Source organism: Phyllostomus hastatus, unplaced genomic scaffold (genome assembly GCF_019186645.2).
Source record: "Phyllostomus hastatus isolate PE091 unplaced genomic scaffold, TTU_PhHast_1.1 phas_contig_159, whole genome shotgun sequence".
NCBI classification, from domain to species: Eukaryota; Metazoa; Chordata; class Mammalia; order Chiroptera; family Phyllostomidae; genus Phyllostomus; species Phyllostomus hastatus.
In genome coordinates, this window is record NW_025333640.1 from 16694854 (window position 1) to 16713855 (window position 19002).

At 41.0% G+C, this 19002-nt stretch overlaps 1 protein-coding gene across 6 annotated transcripts in view; it reads left to right on the plus strand.

Annotated features, from left to right (window-relative positions):
• The window catches only part of RAPGEF2 (Rap guanine nucleotide exchange factor 2), a 220847-nt gene that overhangs the window by 80348 nt on the left and 121497 nt on the right, over nt 1-19002 (plus strand). For all 6 annotated transcript variants that reach the window (XM_045830833.1, XM_045830836.1, XM_045830837.1 and 3 more), the window contains exon 4: nt 6108-6191. In XM_045830833.1, the coding sequence (XP_045686789.1) occupies nt 6108-6191 (84 nt within the window). The remainder of the gene's footprint in view (nt 1-6107; nt 6192-19002) is intronic.

Below are 19002 nucleotides of genomic sequence, written 5' to 3' on the forward strand. Positions count from 1 at the left end.
TGTATTTTTTGCCTATTTGACAAACGAATATGTAATTTTGATTCATTCACACTGGATGGCTGGCTGCTGTTGTGTTGGCTGTTGTCATTTTTTTTATTTGACAGTCTAAGGGAAAAGAGGTCAGTGCCCCTGACTGAGTAGTCAGGCATTGCCCGTTTTAATAATGCCTGTTGGCACACGGTTTGAAAATCGCTGCCCTGAGGTGTGGCAGGACTTAGGAGGTGGGCAGCGGCAGGCATCCCGGGCAGGTCGGCAGGCCCCCGGGGGCAGGTCGGCAGTGCAGGAAAGGACCGACGGGGCAGCAGCAGCAAGCCAGCAGTCGCGTGTCTGTGTCGAGGAGGAGAGAGAAGTAACGTGGGAAAGGAGTGGGATGAGCTTGTCCGTCTGCCTCTTCCCCATTATTCCACGTCTAAACCTGCCAGTCGTGTAGACTCGGAATGATGGGCGGTGGGGACCACTCATTCCTGATCGCTGCAGCGTCCTCTCTCATTGTTCGGGAAGGTGAATCGATCATTTTGTGGTGGTCTGTTTATATTCCGTCTCCTTTTGTTTGTTTGTTTGTTCGTTTTCTTTGGCTGCATTCATTTCCTCCCTGTTGATGACAACAAAAAAACAGGGATGTTTCCGCATGCCTAGTCATGCCCCTGGGCTTTGATGACTTTCATTTTGTGACTGTAGGATGGGGGGTGTATTGGAATCACATCAGTTGTCCCTTGTAGTTCTCAGCTCAGTCTCAAAGTCGTAGGTGTTTGCTACGTGCACTTATTTAGTCGTTAGCTTTGTCTCTTCTGCCCGTTACTGGTGGTTGTGTAGAAGTGCTCGGTCAGGGTTATTCAGCTTTTGCCATTTCAACAACCAGTGAAGAGACTCCATAGTGCATAATTTTAAAACATAAAAAAGTTGTTTGAGAAAAATGAAAGGAATACTGGTGAATTCAACCCAGGCAGCTACTTGCATACGAGAGGGACAGAGTTGTAGTTTCTTTTTCTGCCATTTGTTCCTGTTTGAGGTTTGACATTGAGACAGTTTTTCTCACGGTTCTTTAGGCTTTATAAGCCCATGCCTAAGAATCACCTGGGGTATTTGTTTAAAAGGTGTTGTGACGGACCTAATGATGGGAAACTGGAGGGCTGGGTGGGGGGAGGCAGATCCTGAGACCATGCATTTGTAGTTCTCATCCTAGACAACGAATATGCACATGAAAGCTTGAGAACCACTGGACAGAGTAAACTCTCAGCATTATTCCTAGATAATGATGACAATAATAACTATTATTATTTTGAGTCTTTTGTTGGCTTGCCCTCTGAGTGCAGAGAAGCTTGGTGTTGGCGCTGCTGCTAAGTGCTGCCCTTAGAACTTCCTTTTCATCTTTCCTTTAGAAAAAGAAACCCGAATCATCATCACTTCACACATAAAATTGCTGTAAAACCCCTCAGGTAACAGCCGGCTGTGAGAAGGGGTATTTGTGCCTTGAAGGGGAGTAGGCTGTACCCCACACTGAAATGCTGCCTGGGGCATCAGTGAAAGTGAATACACTCAGGACTGTGGTTTCTAATAAAGTCAGGAGAGTTTTCTGGACCATTGAGACTAAGTAAAACAGGTCTGGTGGGGGCCTGTCACGGCACGGACTTCTCAGGACTGAAACCGGACATGGATTCCGTGGGGGGTGAGGAAGATGAGGAAGATGAGGGGAGGATAGGAGAGGACTTTTCTGATATCCTGCTATTCCAGAACATCTTTAAAGTAAGATTGTTTTTGATGTTCTTAGTTCTTACAAGCTTTTGTAAAGCTTGAATCTTTTAAGAGACAGCTCAGTAATACAGAAATTACAATGATCTCATTTGGCATAGAAAATGTTCTCTAAATTTAACAAAATGTGGATTGAGTGGCCATTCTCTACAGATGTCTACTCAAGCAAATATAGCTCTGATAAGTTAACATTTGAATTTTTTTGGAAAGAGTAGAGAAACCATCATCTATCAGGTAAACAGTTACAATAAGGGGGAGATACTGAGAAGACCAGTTTCTTATCTTGACTTCATTAAATCTTCCCCGAGATTTTCCTGAGACGAAGAGTCAGCCCTGATTACGGGATGGTCAGCGAGCATCCAGGGTATCAGAACTTTTGCTGTCACAGTGTTCTGTCCACTGTGGACTCGGTTGCCTTCATGGGTATTTCATGATCAGTGCCAGGAAAGCTCATTGACTGGGCTGGCATTGATTTAGTCCTGACTAATTTCACCTTCAAAATGGACAAACACGCAGTAACTGCCAGTGAATGTTCTGTTCTCTGTGTCACAGTTAATCTAGACCTTGATGACATTTATTGTACTTTTTTAACATGATAAAAAGGAACTATTGAATAATTATTATTTGCTTTTAATGAGCATTGCTCATTTAATCCTTACGGTACTCCCATGCCCTGCCCAAGGCCCCATAGTAGGTGGTACTCCACCTTCATTTCCTAGTATTTTAGCTTTCACTTCCATTGACCATCCTCTGGTGACAAAGGGACCATTGTAAGTGCAGATTAAGATAAGTCTATAAAACAATTCATTTTCTTCTTTTTTTTATTTCACTGTCTTGTTTGCAACAATTTAAACTGTTCTTGCATCTGGCAAAACACCTTTTTACTTGACGTAAATCAGAATTAATAATAATGCTGTCATCTTTTATTAAGAAAGACAATTTTTGCCCCCAAACTAGGTAAATGATTGATGGCAAAAGCTAATGATAAAAAAACTTGGGAGAAAGGATCACATTCTTTCTGAAGTACTTTGCATTTGCATTTGAGATATCATTTTACAATTATGGTTGCATTGGAACTACACTCCTATTTGACAGTTTTTAGAAATATTTTCTTGAGGCCTAGAGTGGTTGTGGAATTGGTTAAGAATGGACTCGGGAGAAATGGTGACCCACTGCTGACTTGCTTGAGAAGCAGATAGCAAAACAAAAGTGATTAGGTGATAGTGATTGGTGTTTTAAATAACATAGTTATTTAGAATTGTAAGTAGAATTGAGTGCCCTTTAAAAACATTTGGAATCTATGCACAAAATGAAAAGAAAGGACTTGGCGCAGGTTGCCGAAGACCACATCGCATCCCTCGCCTGTGAGTCTCTCTGGTCCAGGGGGGAGCGTCGTGTGCAGCTTCCGTGTTGTACTCTTAAAAGGAACATGATGGTAATTTAAAGGAGAAAAACATTTAAAAACATTTTTTTAAGGAAACAGGGTGTGCTCTGTACTTCCTTTCCACCCCTTCCACCTGCGAGAGCGTGGACAGGGTGGTGAGCTTTGGAGCTGCCACCGTAGAATACCAGCTGTAGAATACCAGCCAGGAGCTGCAGGCGGGTTGGGGGGGGGGCGTGGGGTGGTGGGGGGGCAGGCGGCGCAGCGACACAGGAGCGAGTCCCTGGTGCCGCCGCGCCAGCCACCTTGGTTGATCCATTGCTGTGCTTGGCTTTTTGTTTTATTTTGGTAGTAATCGAGCCTGTTGACCAACTTAACTCTATACAATAAAATAACTTACCCATGGCAAAAAGCGCCGTAAACAAAAGTCACAGCGTAAGCCTCACACAGGGGGAAATGGCACTCATGTTTTCCAAAGGCCCATTTTCCTAAGTGCTTGCAGGTAGGAAGAAAATTACACATCTTCATAGAAAATTGGCTGGAAATTACACACCGATTTCCCAGGAAAATAAATAGGTATGACTCAAGAAAGTAAGAAAAAAAAAAAGGTGCTCTTATACTGATAGGAAAAAGAAGTGGAAAGTAAAACTACATCATCATTACCGAACAGAAAGGGTTTGTCCACCCAGCGCTGGCAGAGCCGGACACTGGACACTGGGAGCTGTAGCGGAGGGACTGGCTGTTTTGTCGATGACAGCGCTGTCGAGGAGAACGGGAAGCTAAAAATGGTCAAAAACCTGAATTTCCCCAGGGCGTGGACGCTACAGATCGTATGGGGCAAAAATCACAGACACTGTGGGTTTGGGGCTTGGGGTCGAGTTGGGGGCTGCTTAGTCAGTGGTGAAGCAGGGGTGGGTAATAAAGCGTTTCTTTAGGTCTGAGGGCAGCTCTGAGGTCTGTTCCGGCGTCTCCATCTGGCTTCATGGGGTCGTTCCACCCTGGGGCTCAGAGGCTGAAGCATAACTTAGGTCAAGATGCTATCTTTAGTCTGCCAGAGGTCCAGCCGGTGTGACCATTAGTCAGGTCCCTGCTCCCGTCTCCTGTCGCTTCAGGGGCTGCTGCTCATCAGGGGGAAAGGCTGGGTCTCTGAGGGGCGTGCACAGGGCAGGCAGCAGTAGGTGTGCGGTTGAGAGTACATGGAACAGTTTATTCCTGTATTGTTGATTAATTGTTGGATTATTTTCCATATGAGGAACTGTAAACTTTTGCCTCACCCTGTATGTGTATGTGTATGTATATGGGGCGGGGGGGATAAGCAGATAAAGACGATTTCCCAGAGCTAGAATTTAAGGCTAAATTTAATCAAAGTCACAAGGACCCTCAGTTTCAATGTCATTTTTATCAAGCAAATTGGCAAAACCTCAAAAGTTTGATTAAAAGCCTCCATGGTAGGAAGCCCTGTGCCCCCTGTGGCTGGCCCCTGACCCAGGCTGCTTCAGCTGCCCCACACTGGCCTCCTGGCCAGGCAGTGGCAGCTGGCAGCCTTTGTGCTTACACTGGAGACCCACCCTGCCCTCTGCTGGGGATGCCAGTTCCTTTGGGACCCAGTCTGCTAACTCCTCTTCTTCGCCCAAAGGTACTCTTCTCAGCGAGTGTGTCCTGAGCATCCATCGAAAACTGCCACACCCCACCCCCTTTTCTCTTACTCTGTGCTACTTTTTCTTCTGGAGCTCTGATTTACAATTCTCCAGTTTATTATTTATTATCTGTATTATCCCGCCAGAATATAGCTCCTTGAGGGAGGGGATCTTTTCTGTGGTTCCCTGAAATACTCTACGCACCTAGAACAGCCCTCATCAGAAAATTGTTAAATATTTGTTAAATAAATGTAACACAGCATAGGAAGTCTGGTCAATAATATTATTATAACTGTGTATGGCGGCAGATGGGTATTAGAAATATCGAGGGAACACTGTAAATTATATGAATTACAGTGTAAGCCTCTAGCCACTAGTGGTGCTGTGCACCTGAAACTAATAAAAAATAATAATATTAAATGTAAACTGTAACTGAAAGATAAAACTTAAAAAATAAAAATAAAAAAAGAAAGTCTTCTGTTATGTTAGCTACCCTTCAGAGATAATAAATATGTGTTGTTTTAAACTGCTAAAAAATGTAACAAACTGGATTAGTAAGGCTACAGGGAAGCAGGTGGGCAAATACATTGTTAACCACCTGTGGAGGATAACGGACAATGTGTATCAGCATTACAGTGTATGTACCCTTTGGCCCAACAGTTGCACTTCTAGTTATGGTTATAGTTGTAGTTATTGTTTATTTTTAAAAAAATAATTGCATATGATTAGAAACAACTAAAGTGACCGAGTAAGGGGTTGTTTCTATCAAATATGGTGCATTCTGTTGAAAGAGGTCTAAGATTTAGCGCAAAGGAGAGAATACTGTAGAGTGTGTTGTCTTTTCTGTAAAAAAGAAACAAAGATGGTGGGGGGAATGAGAATGTGTGTTTATTTTCGTGGGCGTATGCATCGAGAAATCCTGAAAGGCTGCCCAGGAGGTGTGGTGGGGAAATGTGGGAGCTTGGTACGCAGGGGAAGGGTTGGGAGGCCAGGCTCTTGTTTGACTCTTCGTGTTTTCTGTTTTCTGAAGCAATAGGAAGTATTTTCAGTTTGAAAAGTTAAGCTGAAAAATAAAACTAGAAATGGTAAGTGCTGTACATCTGTGAACATTGAAAATATTTAAATACACTGAATATATCTTTAGCTTATTTGAAGGACAAAAATAATGCAAAAAATGATTCTAGTTGTCAAATAATGGTTTTTTTATGGACAGGCTTTATGCTATTTCATTGTACTTTATGATTCTGAAAGTAACATGGGTTCTGTACTTTTTGCTACATCTGTTTTGATTTTTTTATGTTGTTGTTGTAGATAATCATCTGATTCCATTTTCTTTTCAGTCCTGACGATATTGGGACCTGCTGGTACATCCTTCTTTCCGGTTCGGTGTTCATTAAAGAGTCCATGTTCCTTCCAAGAAGCAGGTATGGTACAGACATTCTCTAACAGGCTATCCACAGAACTTGAAATCCTTTTGCAGAATCCGTTCCCTTTCCAGTTCCTCTTCTAACATAGAGCAAAGCCATGCCTTGGGGTGTTAATACATACATCTTTAAGAAAGGGCTGTTTAAGGTTATAAACACTGTTGTTAACAAAGGGCAAGAACAAAAGACCTGGTGATGTGTCCATTTGTTACACGAACACGTCAAGCTAGTTTAGGACACATTTATTCATAGGGAGTAAAATCTGCCTCATTAACAGGCAATCTCGTAAACATCTATAGAGAGGAAAAGAAAGTTCACTGAGACCACTTGGGACTGGAAATGGAAAGTCAGGAACTGTCGTTGACTTCTCTGCCTCTCAGGACCATATGGTCTCTCATTTTTGCATCTGTCTCTGGATTGGCTTCCCGCTCTCGGAGGCTATTAATGGCTCTCTCCCTGTGACTTTGGCTTATATGTGCCAACTGTTGATTTATGACCTTATGTCCCTAATGTTTACACCATTTGACTGCAGTGCCTGGGCCTTTTCTTTGGATTCTTCAGGTTACAGTCTGATTGGCTTGGCTTGGGGCCCATGTGTTCCAGCTCCAATCAGCTGCAGCCAAAGAGAGTTGTGCCTCATCTGCTACGAAGGTGGCTGTCTGTGCTCGGGTCCCAGACTGAGGGTATCAGCTACTAAGTTTCAGTGGCTGTTTTTCCCAGTTCTGTATTTTTCATAAATAAATACTTTTATCTTGACTAAAGATTTAAAAATTTTTAAGTGATTAAATATCTTTATTTAAAATCACTAATTACATATTTTTTTAAAATTGACTAAATCTGCTAAAGATTAGTGCTCTCCCTCTCCCCCCTCCTTACCTTATCTATATATAACCTAGCCTAATACTAAAATATGTTTTTGCTAAACAATTCTGAGTGGGCCAAGGACATGGTGAGAATCTATTTTAAAGACACGAACAAACTTTTATGACCAGTCAGAGTCGGTGCGGTAGGGAGGGGTAATTCAGAGGGTGCTGGGCGTGGTCATAGAAGGCACAGCCACCGGCGGCCAGAATGGCAGTGAAGGAGTGCCAGAGGCCCACGGTGTCTGCCGACAAACAACCTCTGGTGCAATTCCCCGGCCTGCTCGCCTGCCACTTCTCCGAGATCAGATTGGCAGCCATTACTCTCTCAGGAACTTGGCCCCATGGGGGTGGGAAGCTCAATGGCCTGTCTGTTTGCTGTTCTTATAGTAGCAGAAGTGACAGGAAGAGTCGTCGTGTAGCGATGGCAGGAGGAGTGCTAGAAGTAGGACTAGTTGTAGTAGTGGTGACATGGTGACGGAAAATTAGCTGAGGCTTTGCGAGTGCTTTCTCTTTTCCAGTCACCATTCTAAATGCTTCCTACGTGTTAAATCATTTAATTTCACAACTATCTTTTGAGGCAGATAAAATTGTTACCTGCATTCTGTGACTGGTGAGAACTCTGGCGGCATAGAATTCCTAGAATTTTGTGTAGGAAGCTTGGAGTGACCCTGTGAAACAGCCCCCGTAAATTGCAGAGTTCTGTTTCCCGGGGGAATGGAGAGCTGAATAGCAGCATTTTCCCACTCCTTCAGGCAGAGGACCTACTGTGGGTCCTCCGTGGGGGCTACGTCTGCCTCTGTTTCTGCACTTGGAAGAAGGTGTAGGCAAAGCGCATTTAAGGACTGGCATATTTAAAAACTCACATGTCATTTTAATGTAAAAGGTAATAATAATATAAATATAAGTTACCAGAGATAAAGAAAAGGAAAAAACATAACTTAAAATCTCTCATCCAAGATAATCAATCTTTGATATTTCAGTGTTTTTCCATATAGTCTTACTTATACATATTCTACATGCTAAAGAACATATTCTACACACAATTTAATTTCTTTAAATTAATTTAATTACATTTAATCTACATTTAATTTCTTGCTTATTTCAGTTAATATGTATATGTACATGCATTGCCTTATAATATTAAACACTGTGTAAAGACTTACTCTTTACACATTTTTTAAGTTAATGGTCCATTTTTGAACTTTCCATAATTCTGTTAATGATTATGAAGGGTAAATTATGCTATAATGAATGTGATTTCAAATTGATGCATTGTAAAGAGAACAGAGGTTAACGACTTTTGCAACATCCTGTTGCAAGGTCTATGGTACGAACTCAGTCCGTCCGCCAAGCCGCTAGCACAGTGAAGAGCCTGCGGTGGTCTTTTTTTGACTGCCAGCCATCCTCAGCTCGTCAAGCGACAGCTTGTTCTAGCTTGTGGAAAGGAACCTAATGTTCAGAAAACTGTTGTTCTGAGGACTCGCAGTTCAGACCTATTTCATGAACACATGTTTTGGACTCTATGTCTAATTATTTTAGAAGATGACATGAATTACTCTTTCTCTGGCTGCATGTCAAATGCTTGCAAGTCAGTACTTTAATGGGATGAAGGAAGGAATGGTGTTTCAGACTGAATGACAAGCTAGTGCTATATATAGGCGATTCCTTCATGTTGCACCTGGTGACATTTGCTCTCTCCACGTTGTTTGTTTCCTTTGGAGATGTTGCCTTAGGAATAGTGCTGAGACTGTTTTAATACGAAAGCGTCTCGACTGGTACTATGCTAAAGGCGGACATCAGTGAGTCATTTCTATTTCCCTGTCCAGAAAACACTGAGGTTTGATTACAGAATAACATGGCTTAGGTGTTAGTGATAGTCTGCTGGCTTTATAAAATAACCAGTTCACAGGTAATTCTCCACATTCACCATGTTTTTATCATGTTAGCCTAGAAATTGGTCATCAGTGTATATGATGAGTACTTTGATCAGTCTCTTGAAAGTTTCAGCTCATTTTGACAGGTAATTCACCCTTAACAGTTAGTTACACATCAAAGGACTTTGAACAACAGTTTCATATTTTTAACAACTTATCATGAAATTGCTTTGACTCTTGGTATCATCCTGTGAGAAGGGTGTTACACATTGTAGAGTCTGTCGTTTGGCTTTTAGTTATCATTAGCTTTATTACGTTTCTCAGTTGATGTTTAAGTCAGCATTTTATGGTTTCATTGTTTAAAGAAAAATTTTCATTTCCTTTTTAGATAAAGGTAATTTCGGTTGCATATTTTCACTTGGGTTGTTCAAATGTGAATGTTACTCCTTGGTAAGATTTTTAATGTTTACGTAGCACATGACTGCCTGCGTGACTTCCAGTGAGACAGCAACTCCCTCTTCCCACTCTAAGCAATGCCATTGGTGAAAATGTCATTTTTGTGAGTTTTATTGTAATTCTATTCGATTTTCCAAGTTTTGAAACATCGGTATTTGTACAAGTGTCTATAATGTCACTTTTAATATTGTTACATACAGTGTTGCCCTAAGATGGAGCTAAACTCTTTATTTGAAGTACAACTTTTATTCCTGAAGCAATGTATGATTTATAGTTATATTTTTCTTGAAGTCTTATTTAAAATATATTTCGGTTCTTTGTATGAGCGGAAAGATAGTGAACAAAGGTAATTTAGGAACACAGCAAAAGTTATTCTGACTCTCATTTAGGAAAATGCCAGAGGGGACGTTTGCTGGAGAGGGTATCCAAATGGTATAAACTCTGTGTTTTTCTAAGCCTGTAGGCAAAGCAGTGTGGTCACTACCTTGGGCAAGTCATGTGCTGCACAGTTCTCTGACAGGCTGTGTCCGTGGCAGGCAGAGGGTAGGGAAGTATCTTGTAAGGGAGGTCCCACACCCACCTAATTTTTCCAACGGCGTCATTTGCAATAGCAGTGGAGCTGGAAAACCATAGAGGAAAATAATCTCATATAAAGTTGTAGGGTAGGAAATGGTTTTCTTAATGTATTTTTGTTTCTACCTAAGGGCAGGACAATATTAATAATGTTTATTGCTCTACTTTGCTCTAAATCAGTGTATTTAAGGCACTGCAATAAAAATTGTTATATGTTAAATTTTCTTCTAAAACTGCCCAACTTTATAAATGCTGAAGCCTATTTTATAGTAAAGTCATAGCAAAATAACTTAATGTTATTTTTTGTCTGCTGACTTCTTTGAAAAGTTGAGAATTCTAATTTAGTTATTAAAGATAGGCTGGGACTGTGTTTCTAAACTTTCAACTTGCTGTTTGGATTATTTGTTAAAGAAGAAATAGTTTGCCTAAATTGTATGTTAACTCATGGAGTTAGAATCTTTTTCTACTAATCTATAAGTCACTTTTACATCTATCTGCAAGAAAAACAGAATACTAGATATTTAACAAAGCATTATTGTTATACAGATGCTTCTTTGAATTTCTCTTGGTCACGATCCTGGAAAACAATCACTGCTACTAAAACATCGAACCTGGTTTTCTCAATAGACTCAGTTTTATCATAGAGGCCTCCAAGAAAGGGCCTTTTAATAGAAATGGTTGTGCACACCATATTTACTCATAAACAATGTCTTTATTGTTCTGATAGTAAAAAACTTTTTATGTTTTCACAAACAGAGCAATTAGTAAGCAAGCTCTTCACTTCCCACCGATGCGTGCCGGGGTCGGGCCGTCAGGTTGAAGGACAAGATAAGCCTGGGCTGGCCAAGAGTCTGGGAAGTCGGAAGGTGCCTAGAGAAGGGTTGAAATTAAACCTGGGAGCCAGAGGGATGAGGCACGAAGACCTACACAGAGGGGTGGCACTTCCAGTGCAGGGACGAGCGGGTCTAGCTGCAGGGTTGTGTCAGGGGCAGACCTGTAGGCCGTCGTCTGCGCGCAGCAAGCGTTGAAAAGCTATGCTCGTGACTGGCCAGCACTGTCTGTGGAAACTGATGAAATGCCATCAGAAGTCAGGGTCAGTTCATGGGCCCCTTTCATATTTATGGGTTACTCTGTCCCATTTTAAAATAGACTTGGTACAGTTCAGTTCGGAGGCATATGTCCATGTTATTTAATACGTTAATTGAAACTTGTATTGAGTCCTACTTACTGTGTGGTCTCTGCATTAGGTTTTGGAGCATACAGAGGAAGCAAGATGGTCTACTCCCTGCTGTCATATAACTTAATACCTGGTTGAGGAGATGAGGCAGTTCTCTGTGAAACAGGGAAAGTTGCCCAGGTGTCATGAAACAGTACAGAACAAATTGATAGAGCAAAGACGGCTAAGAATGCAAAAGCCCTTCAAAGATAGGGATAGGTATTTTAATGTAAGTGCATGGTAACCAAGAGTGGCTTTAACTTAAGGAAGAGCATACTGAGTGGGGCTTATGGTTTCGATTGCCGGGCCGTGGTTGGAAGTGAAATCTGGACACAGTACAGGGCGTAAGTGATGGCACAGAAGTAGGGTTGAGGGAGGGCCATCTGGGCATAGGCACGAGAACAGGAGTAGGTTATCTAGGATCAAGTGCAGTTTCGGGCATGAAATAGTTGGGAAAGCACTGGTGATGTTGGCATTAATGAGAGGTCTAATTTGCAAAGCTCTGGGTATCTTGGCTGGAGCATTGGCAAATTAGGTCTCAGGTAACATTGGCAGGAGGGTGGGAGAAATGTGCACATCACTTATTTGTGCCATGTTGCCTGAGTCCATTTGCAATTAGTGCTTCTCTTTTATTGATACCAAATATGTCCACAATTTAAAAATGAAAATTACGCTGTGGTACTCTCAATGATCACATTTTAAATTAGAGCTGGCAGCTTTAATGAGGGTAAGTGGGGAAACAAGACATTTAACTAATCAGTTCTGAGAGGCTGAAATACTATTCTCATTATGATTCTCGTGACAAACAATGAGCTACTTAAGTTTAAGAATCACAGGCCTACTTTATGCTTGCCCGCGCTACATGATACGTTAATTGGTTGCCCTGAGAACTTGGTAGTTTGCTCAGTAATGGAAGAGGGTGGAACAATGGACGAGTGATTCTGTGTGCAGTAGGGACTGATGGCACATTTAAAGAGTATGCCTTATTCCATGCAAAGAGCTATATAGGATTAGAAAGTCATACTCTTGAGAGTATGAATTTGTTACAAATCATGTGATATCTTACTGGAAAAGGGAGCATGGCATCTTAAAAATAATTCACTGGTGAATCATGCTATGGAAGGGCAGGTGACTTTACTGGACATTAAGTGTATCCAAAAGGTGTGCAGAGAAATGAGGATCCGCGTTGTGGAAATCGTGCATTACGGGTAGGATTCACCTTCAAGGTGTAGGTGAAACCACAGCAGGGGGAGCACAAATTGTAGGCATGGAAAGGAAAGAGTGGTTATTGAAGAAGAAATGGGGGGAAGACTATGGATTATTGTGAAAGTGTCCTCACTGAGTTTTAAAAATGATGTATTGGTCCCAGATAATTTCCCTCCTACCATGCGGAGAAACATGGGGGGAAAACAGAATTAAATGAGGTGATACATAAGTTTTTCAGAAGTTTTCTTTATAGCCACCACTATTAGAAGTTGTTTATTTCTTTAAAAGAAAAAAGGATACCCTCCCTTCCTTGAAGAGAAAACAGAAGACTTTGTTTAATTCATATTTGGAATGACCTACTGTTAGTGGATAATGGCTGAAGGAGTGAGCGCTAATAAGTTGTACAGGAACTATGTATCTCAGGCAGTGTCTCATACCACCCATTATCACATTATTTTGAAGAAGTAGGTGTTTGGGGCCCTTATGTAATTGGCCAGATAATGGAAATAGTCAGGGAATCCTGGAAATGTTATGTCTGTTTTAACTTAAAAATGTTTAACTTGATCTACACATGTAAATGTAAATGAGTAACTGATTATAGAGTTGGACTGAAATATATACAGATATGCACAAATACATCTGTGTTGTGTGTATCAGTCACACACAGGGTTGGACTTGACTGTTTTCTCCTGTCTCCTACAGTTACTGCCACTCCCTCCCCACACCTAATCAGCAGCAGTTTTAATAAACTGACATATCTGCATCAGTACTGCCAAAGTGTTCTGCTTCATATGTTAAGTAATTAAGTTAACGAGATAGCTACCAAGAATGAATGGTAATTGAGTGGTTCTTTTAAAATACTGATGTATAAAATCTAATCACCGCAAGAGGTAGTGTCCTGAAAACTTCATATCTTAGGAGCATTGTTTACCCAGAGGATTATCAAAAGTGATGAACAAAGTGACTGGAGCTGATTTCTAGAATGAAGCATTACCCTAGGCTGCTAGTTGTATCTTTTCTAGAGAGTCCTCAGCTTGGTGCTTCATTGATATTAATGAGCCGTTCTGTCCTGACCTCTCTTCTAAATTGCTCACCTGCAATCCTTTATATGCACATCCTTCTGTCTTACTCATTCATCCTACAAATAATAAGAGCCCTTTACGTCCTTGCCTAGAGTCTGGTGCTGAAGCACACAGATATCCTACTTGTGTCACCACAGCCAAGAAATTAAACAGTGCTGTGAGAAGGAAGAGTGGTCAGCTTGTCTGGTGCCGCGGGGACATTCATTCAGTTCAGTGGAGGAGGAGACCTGACCTTTGGATTTAGCAACACGGAGGTCAGATGTGGCCTGAGCGGGCACACCAGCCACAGTGCAGTGGCGGAGCCGGCTGAGGAGACATTCGGGAGATAAGAACTAGCCAAAGAGAGATTTCATCATTTTGAGGAATTTTACTGTGAAGAAAAGCAGGGAAATGGGGGTAGTGGCTGGGAGTTGTGAAATCAAGAGGGCTTTGTTTCTTTGAAATTAGAAGCTGCTAGTGCTAGTGCGGGTTTGTATGTTGATGGGAACAGTCCAGCAGAGAAGAGTAAATAGATACGGCAGGAAAGAGGGGAGGTCATTGCAGGAGTGGATGAAACCTATCAGGCAGAGAGCTGTCAGCTTCGGGAAGAGTGAAAGAGCATCATCACCCTTTTACACAGATTTAGGATAAAAGATGTAGGTCTGTGCATTTGGGAGTTCAATGGTAGAGATTTAGGAGTCATAAAGAGAGAGATAAGTGGTTGAAACAAAGGTAGTGCCAAGTGCCCATCTGGTATTTGTTGTCATAGACTGGTGTGTGTGTGTGTGTGTGTGTGTGTGTGTGTGTGTGTGTTTCTTATCAACTTCCAGCTTTTAGGGGCAAGCATGGAGAAGGTAGGTGTTTGGGCGTTGCTGGAGTCTGTGCTTTGCCATTTGCAAACACTACAGGAGAGAAGGTGCAGGAGCCAAAGGTGTGCGTGGAACACCTGCCTATATCTTTATGGGAATTTGCTCCAGGTCCCGTGCACTCTCGGTACTGTATCTGGAATATGCACCAGACGCCGACACGCCTGCTGACCTGATGCTTTTCCTGCCTCCAATGGCTTTAATAAACGGTGTGTCACCAACTGTGGAAATTTCTGTGAGTCCCAGTGCTGCTCTCTCCTTTGTCCCCTGACAGTTGGTTCTTTAGTGAATAACAGTTGAGAGGTAGAAATGGCAGTATGGAGCGAGTCAGCTGCCTCTCTCACCTCTCCACTGCCTTTGTTCCGATGTCACCTGCTCTACTGGAGAAGCTCCCCGAACGCCTCCTCCCCTTCCACGGTGTCTCCATGTCATTGTTAAAAAGCACTGACCTTTTCTTGTTGATCCCTTGCGTAGTGAGCTTAATTGTCTTCCAGCTACCAAACACACAATGCAGGCTCCTTAGTGAGGGGCACTGGGCAGCTCAACATGAGTTTCCAGCCTACATCACTCCTTACAGCCTCCGCAGTTACGCAGGCTAATTGTGGCCGGAGTGTACCTTCCCCAGACTGACGGGGATGTCCACCTCATTGTCGCCACCCGTACCCCGACCTTTACCCACCCACCACATTTTATTTACTTTGGGAGCCCTATTTTTATATTCCTGTCAGACCAATCCTTTGATATATGTACCAAACTAAGATTTTTCAAGGGCATGGTCTGTATAATGTATATTTGCTTCCTCAGTGTGTAGCACACAGCGGGCATTTAATAAATACTTGTTGAATCATTAGTGGTTCTGGATTCTATTTTAACTTGCCTTTTAAAAATCACTTTTAAAAAGATTTTAATAGTATTATGCTAACCTGTTCCCTTTAAAATAGTAATTCAATAACCCATGACTTACTGGGTGTGAGGTTAATGTAGAAAAGAAAAGTCAGGGCAAAGATGAAGCTGCAGCCCGATGGAAGGAGTCTGGGGCGAGTTCATGAGAAGCTGGTGCTGGTCCAGCTGCGCAGGAGCGCGGAAGAAGGGAAAAGGCAACTGGATATCATTGTGCTGCTGTAGCGAAGTTAGTTTTGGTTGCTTCCTGTTTCTCTTCTGTCCAAGGACCCTGAAGGGAGGTCCGGGAAGGTCTGGTGGCTCCAGATGACAGGCCTCCATCTTTCTCGTCAGCTTCAGGGGCATCCGCTCACAGCCTAGGGTGTCTGCGGAACTCCACTGTCGGGTCTGTGGTGGAAGCTAGAAGCAGGAGCAAAGGCAGACGAGCAAACGTGTTCACTTCCATCCAAACCGGATTTTTGGGAAACATGTCTTTTTATAGCTCATTGTGCAGAATGTAGTCAGATGGCCACTTCAGGCCACCCAGGAGCCTGAGACACGTAGTGTTTTATTCTGAGATGCAACGTGCCCCGCTGAAAATAGTAATTTAAAAATACCCTTCTAAGGAGAAGGAGGGGAATGGATGTTGGAGTAGACAACCAGCAGCCTGTATTCTACTTGCTCTTTAGTTTTCCCTCATGTTCTCTTAGTTCGTCAATTATCTTTCTTTGCTAGATCCTTCTCCTCCTCAGCCCTGGGCTCACACTCTCCGAGAGCTTAGCTGCGCCCCTTCAGGTCTTACATCATCTACAGTTCCTGTCTGTCCTACCTAAAGTTGACTCAAGTCCAGGTGTCCCCATGACACACACATTAAAGATTTTAAAGAATGTTCTGGGAAAGAGGTACAAATAAGGCAAGTAAAATTATAAAGCACATGAACCTGGTTTGACGAGAGTTGATGTATTAAAGTGAGAATTTAGTTGCAGTTGATGTGAGTATATTCTGTGTTAAATTTGAGATAGGATTGATCTCTAATAAAGGAATAGCGTAAAATATGTAAATGAAAAAATGGGATATACCGAAATGTTCCTCCTTCAGGGATTCATTGTATTTTCTGCTTCAGTACGAAGCAGCTTCATCCTGGAAAGCTAACGTGATTTCAGCATTTTTTTAGGCCCCCCCCCCCGCCCCTTTTAAATCATATTCTGATGTGATACCTGATGCACAGAACGAAACTGTTCTCTGGAGAGGGAGTTCAATTGCTGGATCAAGTTGGGAATTTGGTTGCTATAACTACAAGTTCACAGACGTGCTGGACATAAATGCGAGCTTTCCTAGTCCTTGGAATGCTGGCTGTGGTAGGGCCTTAACAAAGTAAGTAAGTAGCCTTCCAGAAGAGGACTTGGCTGTTTTTGGGTGTAGAGTGGACGTGATATCACAGGTCATCTGAGGCTCGAGGGGTTCAGTCAGGGAATTTGTCATTTATGATCCTTGGTGTAAATGAGTGAGTTCACCCTGGAACTCCTTCTTTGCAGTAATGTTCAGATTTCTCTTGCTGAAGTAGAGGTTATTATCTTTCATAAAGGTTTTGAAGTCAGATGTGTGTCTGTCAGTGAAATATAGAATATTGTGTTTCTCGGTAAAATGTTTGGATTGTTTATCTGCTGCTAGGTATGAAGAAATTCATGACCCTTGTTTGCGCCACAGTTGTTTGGGGGTAGGAGGGGGTTGGAGGAGTGTGTGCATTATGTTTTACCTTATGAATTTGAAGTCTCTTGCATATATAGCAGCTAAGTTTGCTTTTGTTTGAAGAAGCATTTTTTTCAATATTGGGAGCACTAACAAACTAACGAGAGGAAGGATACGGGATCCTGTTGTCAAGAGAGACTGATACGGGGTCACATTATGCTCGGTGAAATTGGAACATCTCTATAAAACTGAAATGTTTCATTAGTCATAGTTCAGGGGCCCTCTATTTTATTTTTATCATGAGTTAAATTTTATATACATGTACATACACATAAAAATAGTATATTTATATACAGTTAAATATATGTTAAAGCCAATAAAATTACATATTTGCATGTTAAAATAAGTGTATTCCATGTTATCCAACTTTATTTTTTGATGTATTGAAAAATGTTGAAAAATAATACTCAATAATAAAACAGTTGAAATATATAATGTGAAGTAACAGCTTAGACATGTGTGTATGTCAATTTATGTTAGAATTCAAATAATATGGATTTTAAAACTATCTGCTTAATATTTATTACTGATTAGAATATGAACTATAAGCCCAAAAGATTAAAAATGATTGGTTTCTTTAAATATTTCTTACTTTTGCCACACATTTATGGTCTCAGAGGGGTTATATGTTTTTACAATTAAATATAAAAAACATTTTCTTACATCGAATATTCATGTATTATAGATCTACATAAGCATTAAATAACTATTTTTTTAGTTATACATTTGCCTAAATTTTTTTAGTCAGATATTTCAGGATCAGGATATTTTTACTTTATTTTTTATCAATGGTTTATTTTATATTTTTATAGCTCTGAACTGCTTAGTGTGTTAGTTTTATTATATGTAACTGTTATACTCAGAAACAGACTCACAGATTTAACTTATATGTGGAACCTAAAGACAAATGGAAACGTACAAAACAGAATCAGGCTCATGGACACACGAGCAGACTGGCGGCTCCAGTGGGGAGTGGTGGGGGGCTCTGTGAACAGGGTGCAGGGACGGAGAAGTGCGACCAGGAGTCACAGAGTCGTCCCGGGCATGTGAAGTGAGGTGTAGGGAATGCAGTCGGGAATATTGTGGTAACTAACTCTCTGTGGTGCCCCCTGGGCGCTGGAAGTGTCGGGGAAATGCTCAGTGAAGTGTACACTATGCCGGGCACCTGAAACTAATACAAAATAATACTGAATGTAAACGGCAATTGAACAAGATTTTTTTTAACCTAAAAGAGATAACTTTGTTATTTCTTAATTAAACACTTTTATGTAATTTAAAAAATTAAGGCCTGTGGTCAAAATCTTTCAAATACTTACGTATTTATTTTTTTAATTATTTTTTTGGGTGAACACAATACAATACACAGATGATGTATTATTATACAATTATACACTTGAAACTTATATTATTTTGTTAACCAATGTCACACCAATAAATTCAATGAAAAAATAAAAAATAAAATGAAAATAAATAAGTAAAAATTAAATTTTGCTTCATTAAGGTGAATTTAGAAAACCATCAAGTATTTATACTTAATTCAGTTTTTCAAATAGGAAAATTTTGAGTTTAGAGTAATTCATTTCATTGGCCTAAATCATATATATTCCAGGATTTATATGTGTATATATATCTCAGAAGTCTTCTTCTGGAATGATGGATTACATGGTATAAAATAATAAATAATTGTTATTAAGAATATTGAGACCATTTCAGTTTACCACTCTGTCACTTGATCTTGAATTTTAACATAATTTTGGAAACACAATGAGTTGTTTCTGTGAATAGAGTCTTTAGGTTTTATAACTGTTACCCCATGTAAGTGAACTTAAAAAAAATCTTTACATATAATTAGTTTCGTGTACACAATCATCATTGTAGCTGAAGAGGAGATTTTTCTCCATTGATTGTTGATGTCAGAGTGTGATGTAATTACAGTCTTTCAAATATAGTAGCGAAGCACTGCCTGGTAATTACTCAAGCCCAAGAAGTATGAGTTTTAATTTTTCTAAGAATGCGCTTGTGGAACAGTAAGCAGAAAAGACACTGTATTTGAGTCCTAGTGTTTGCA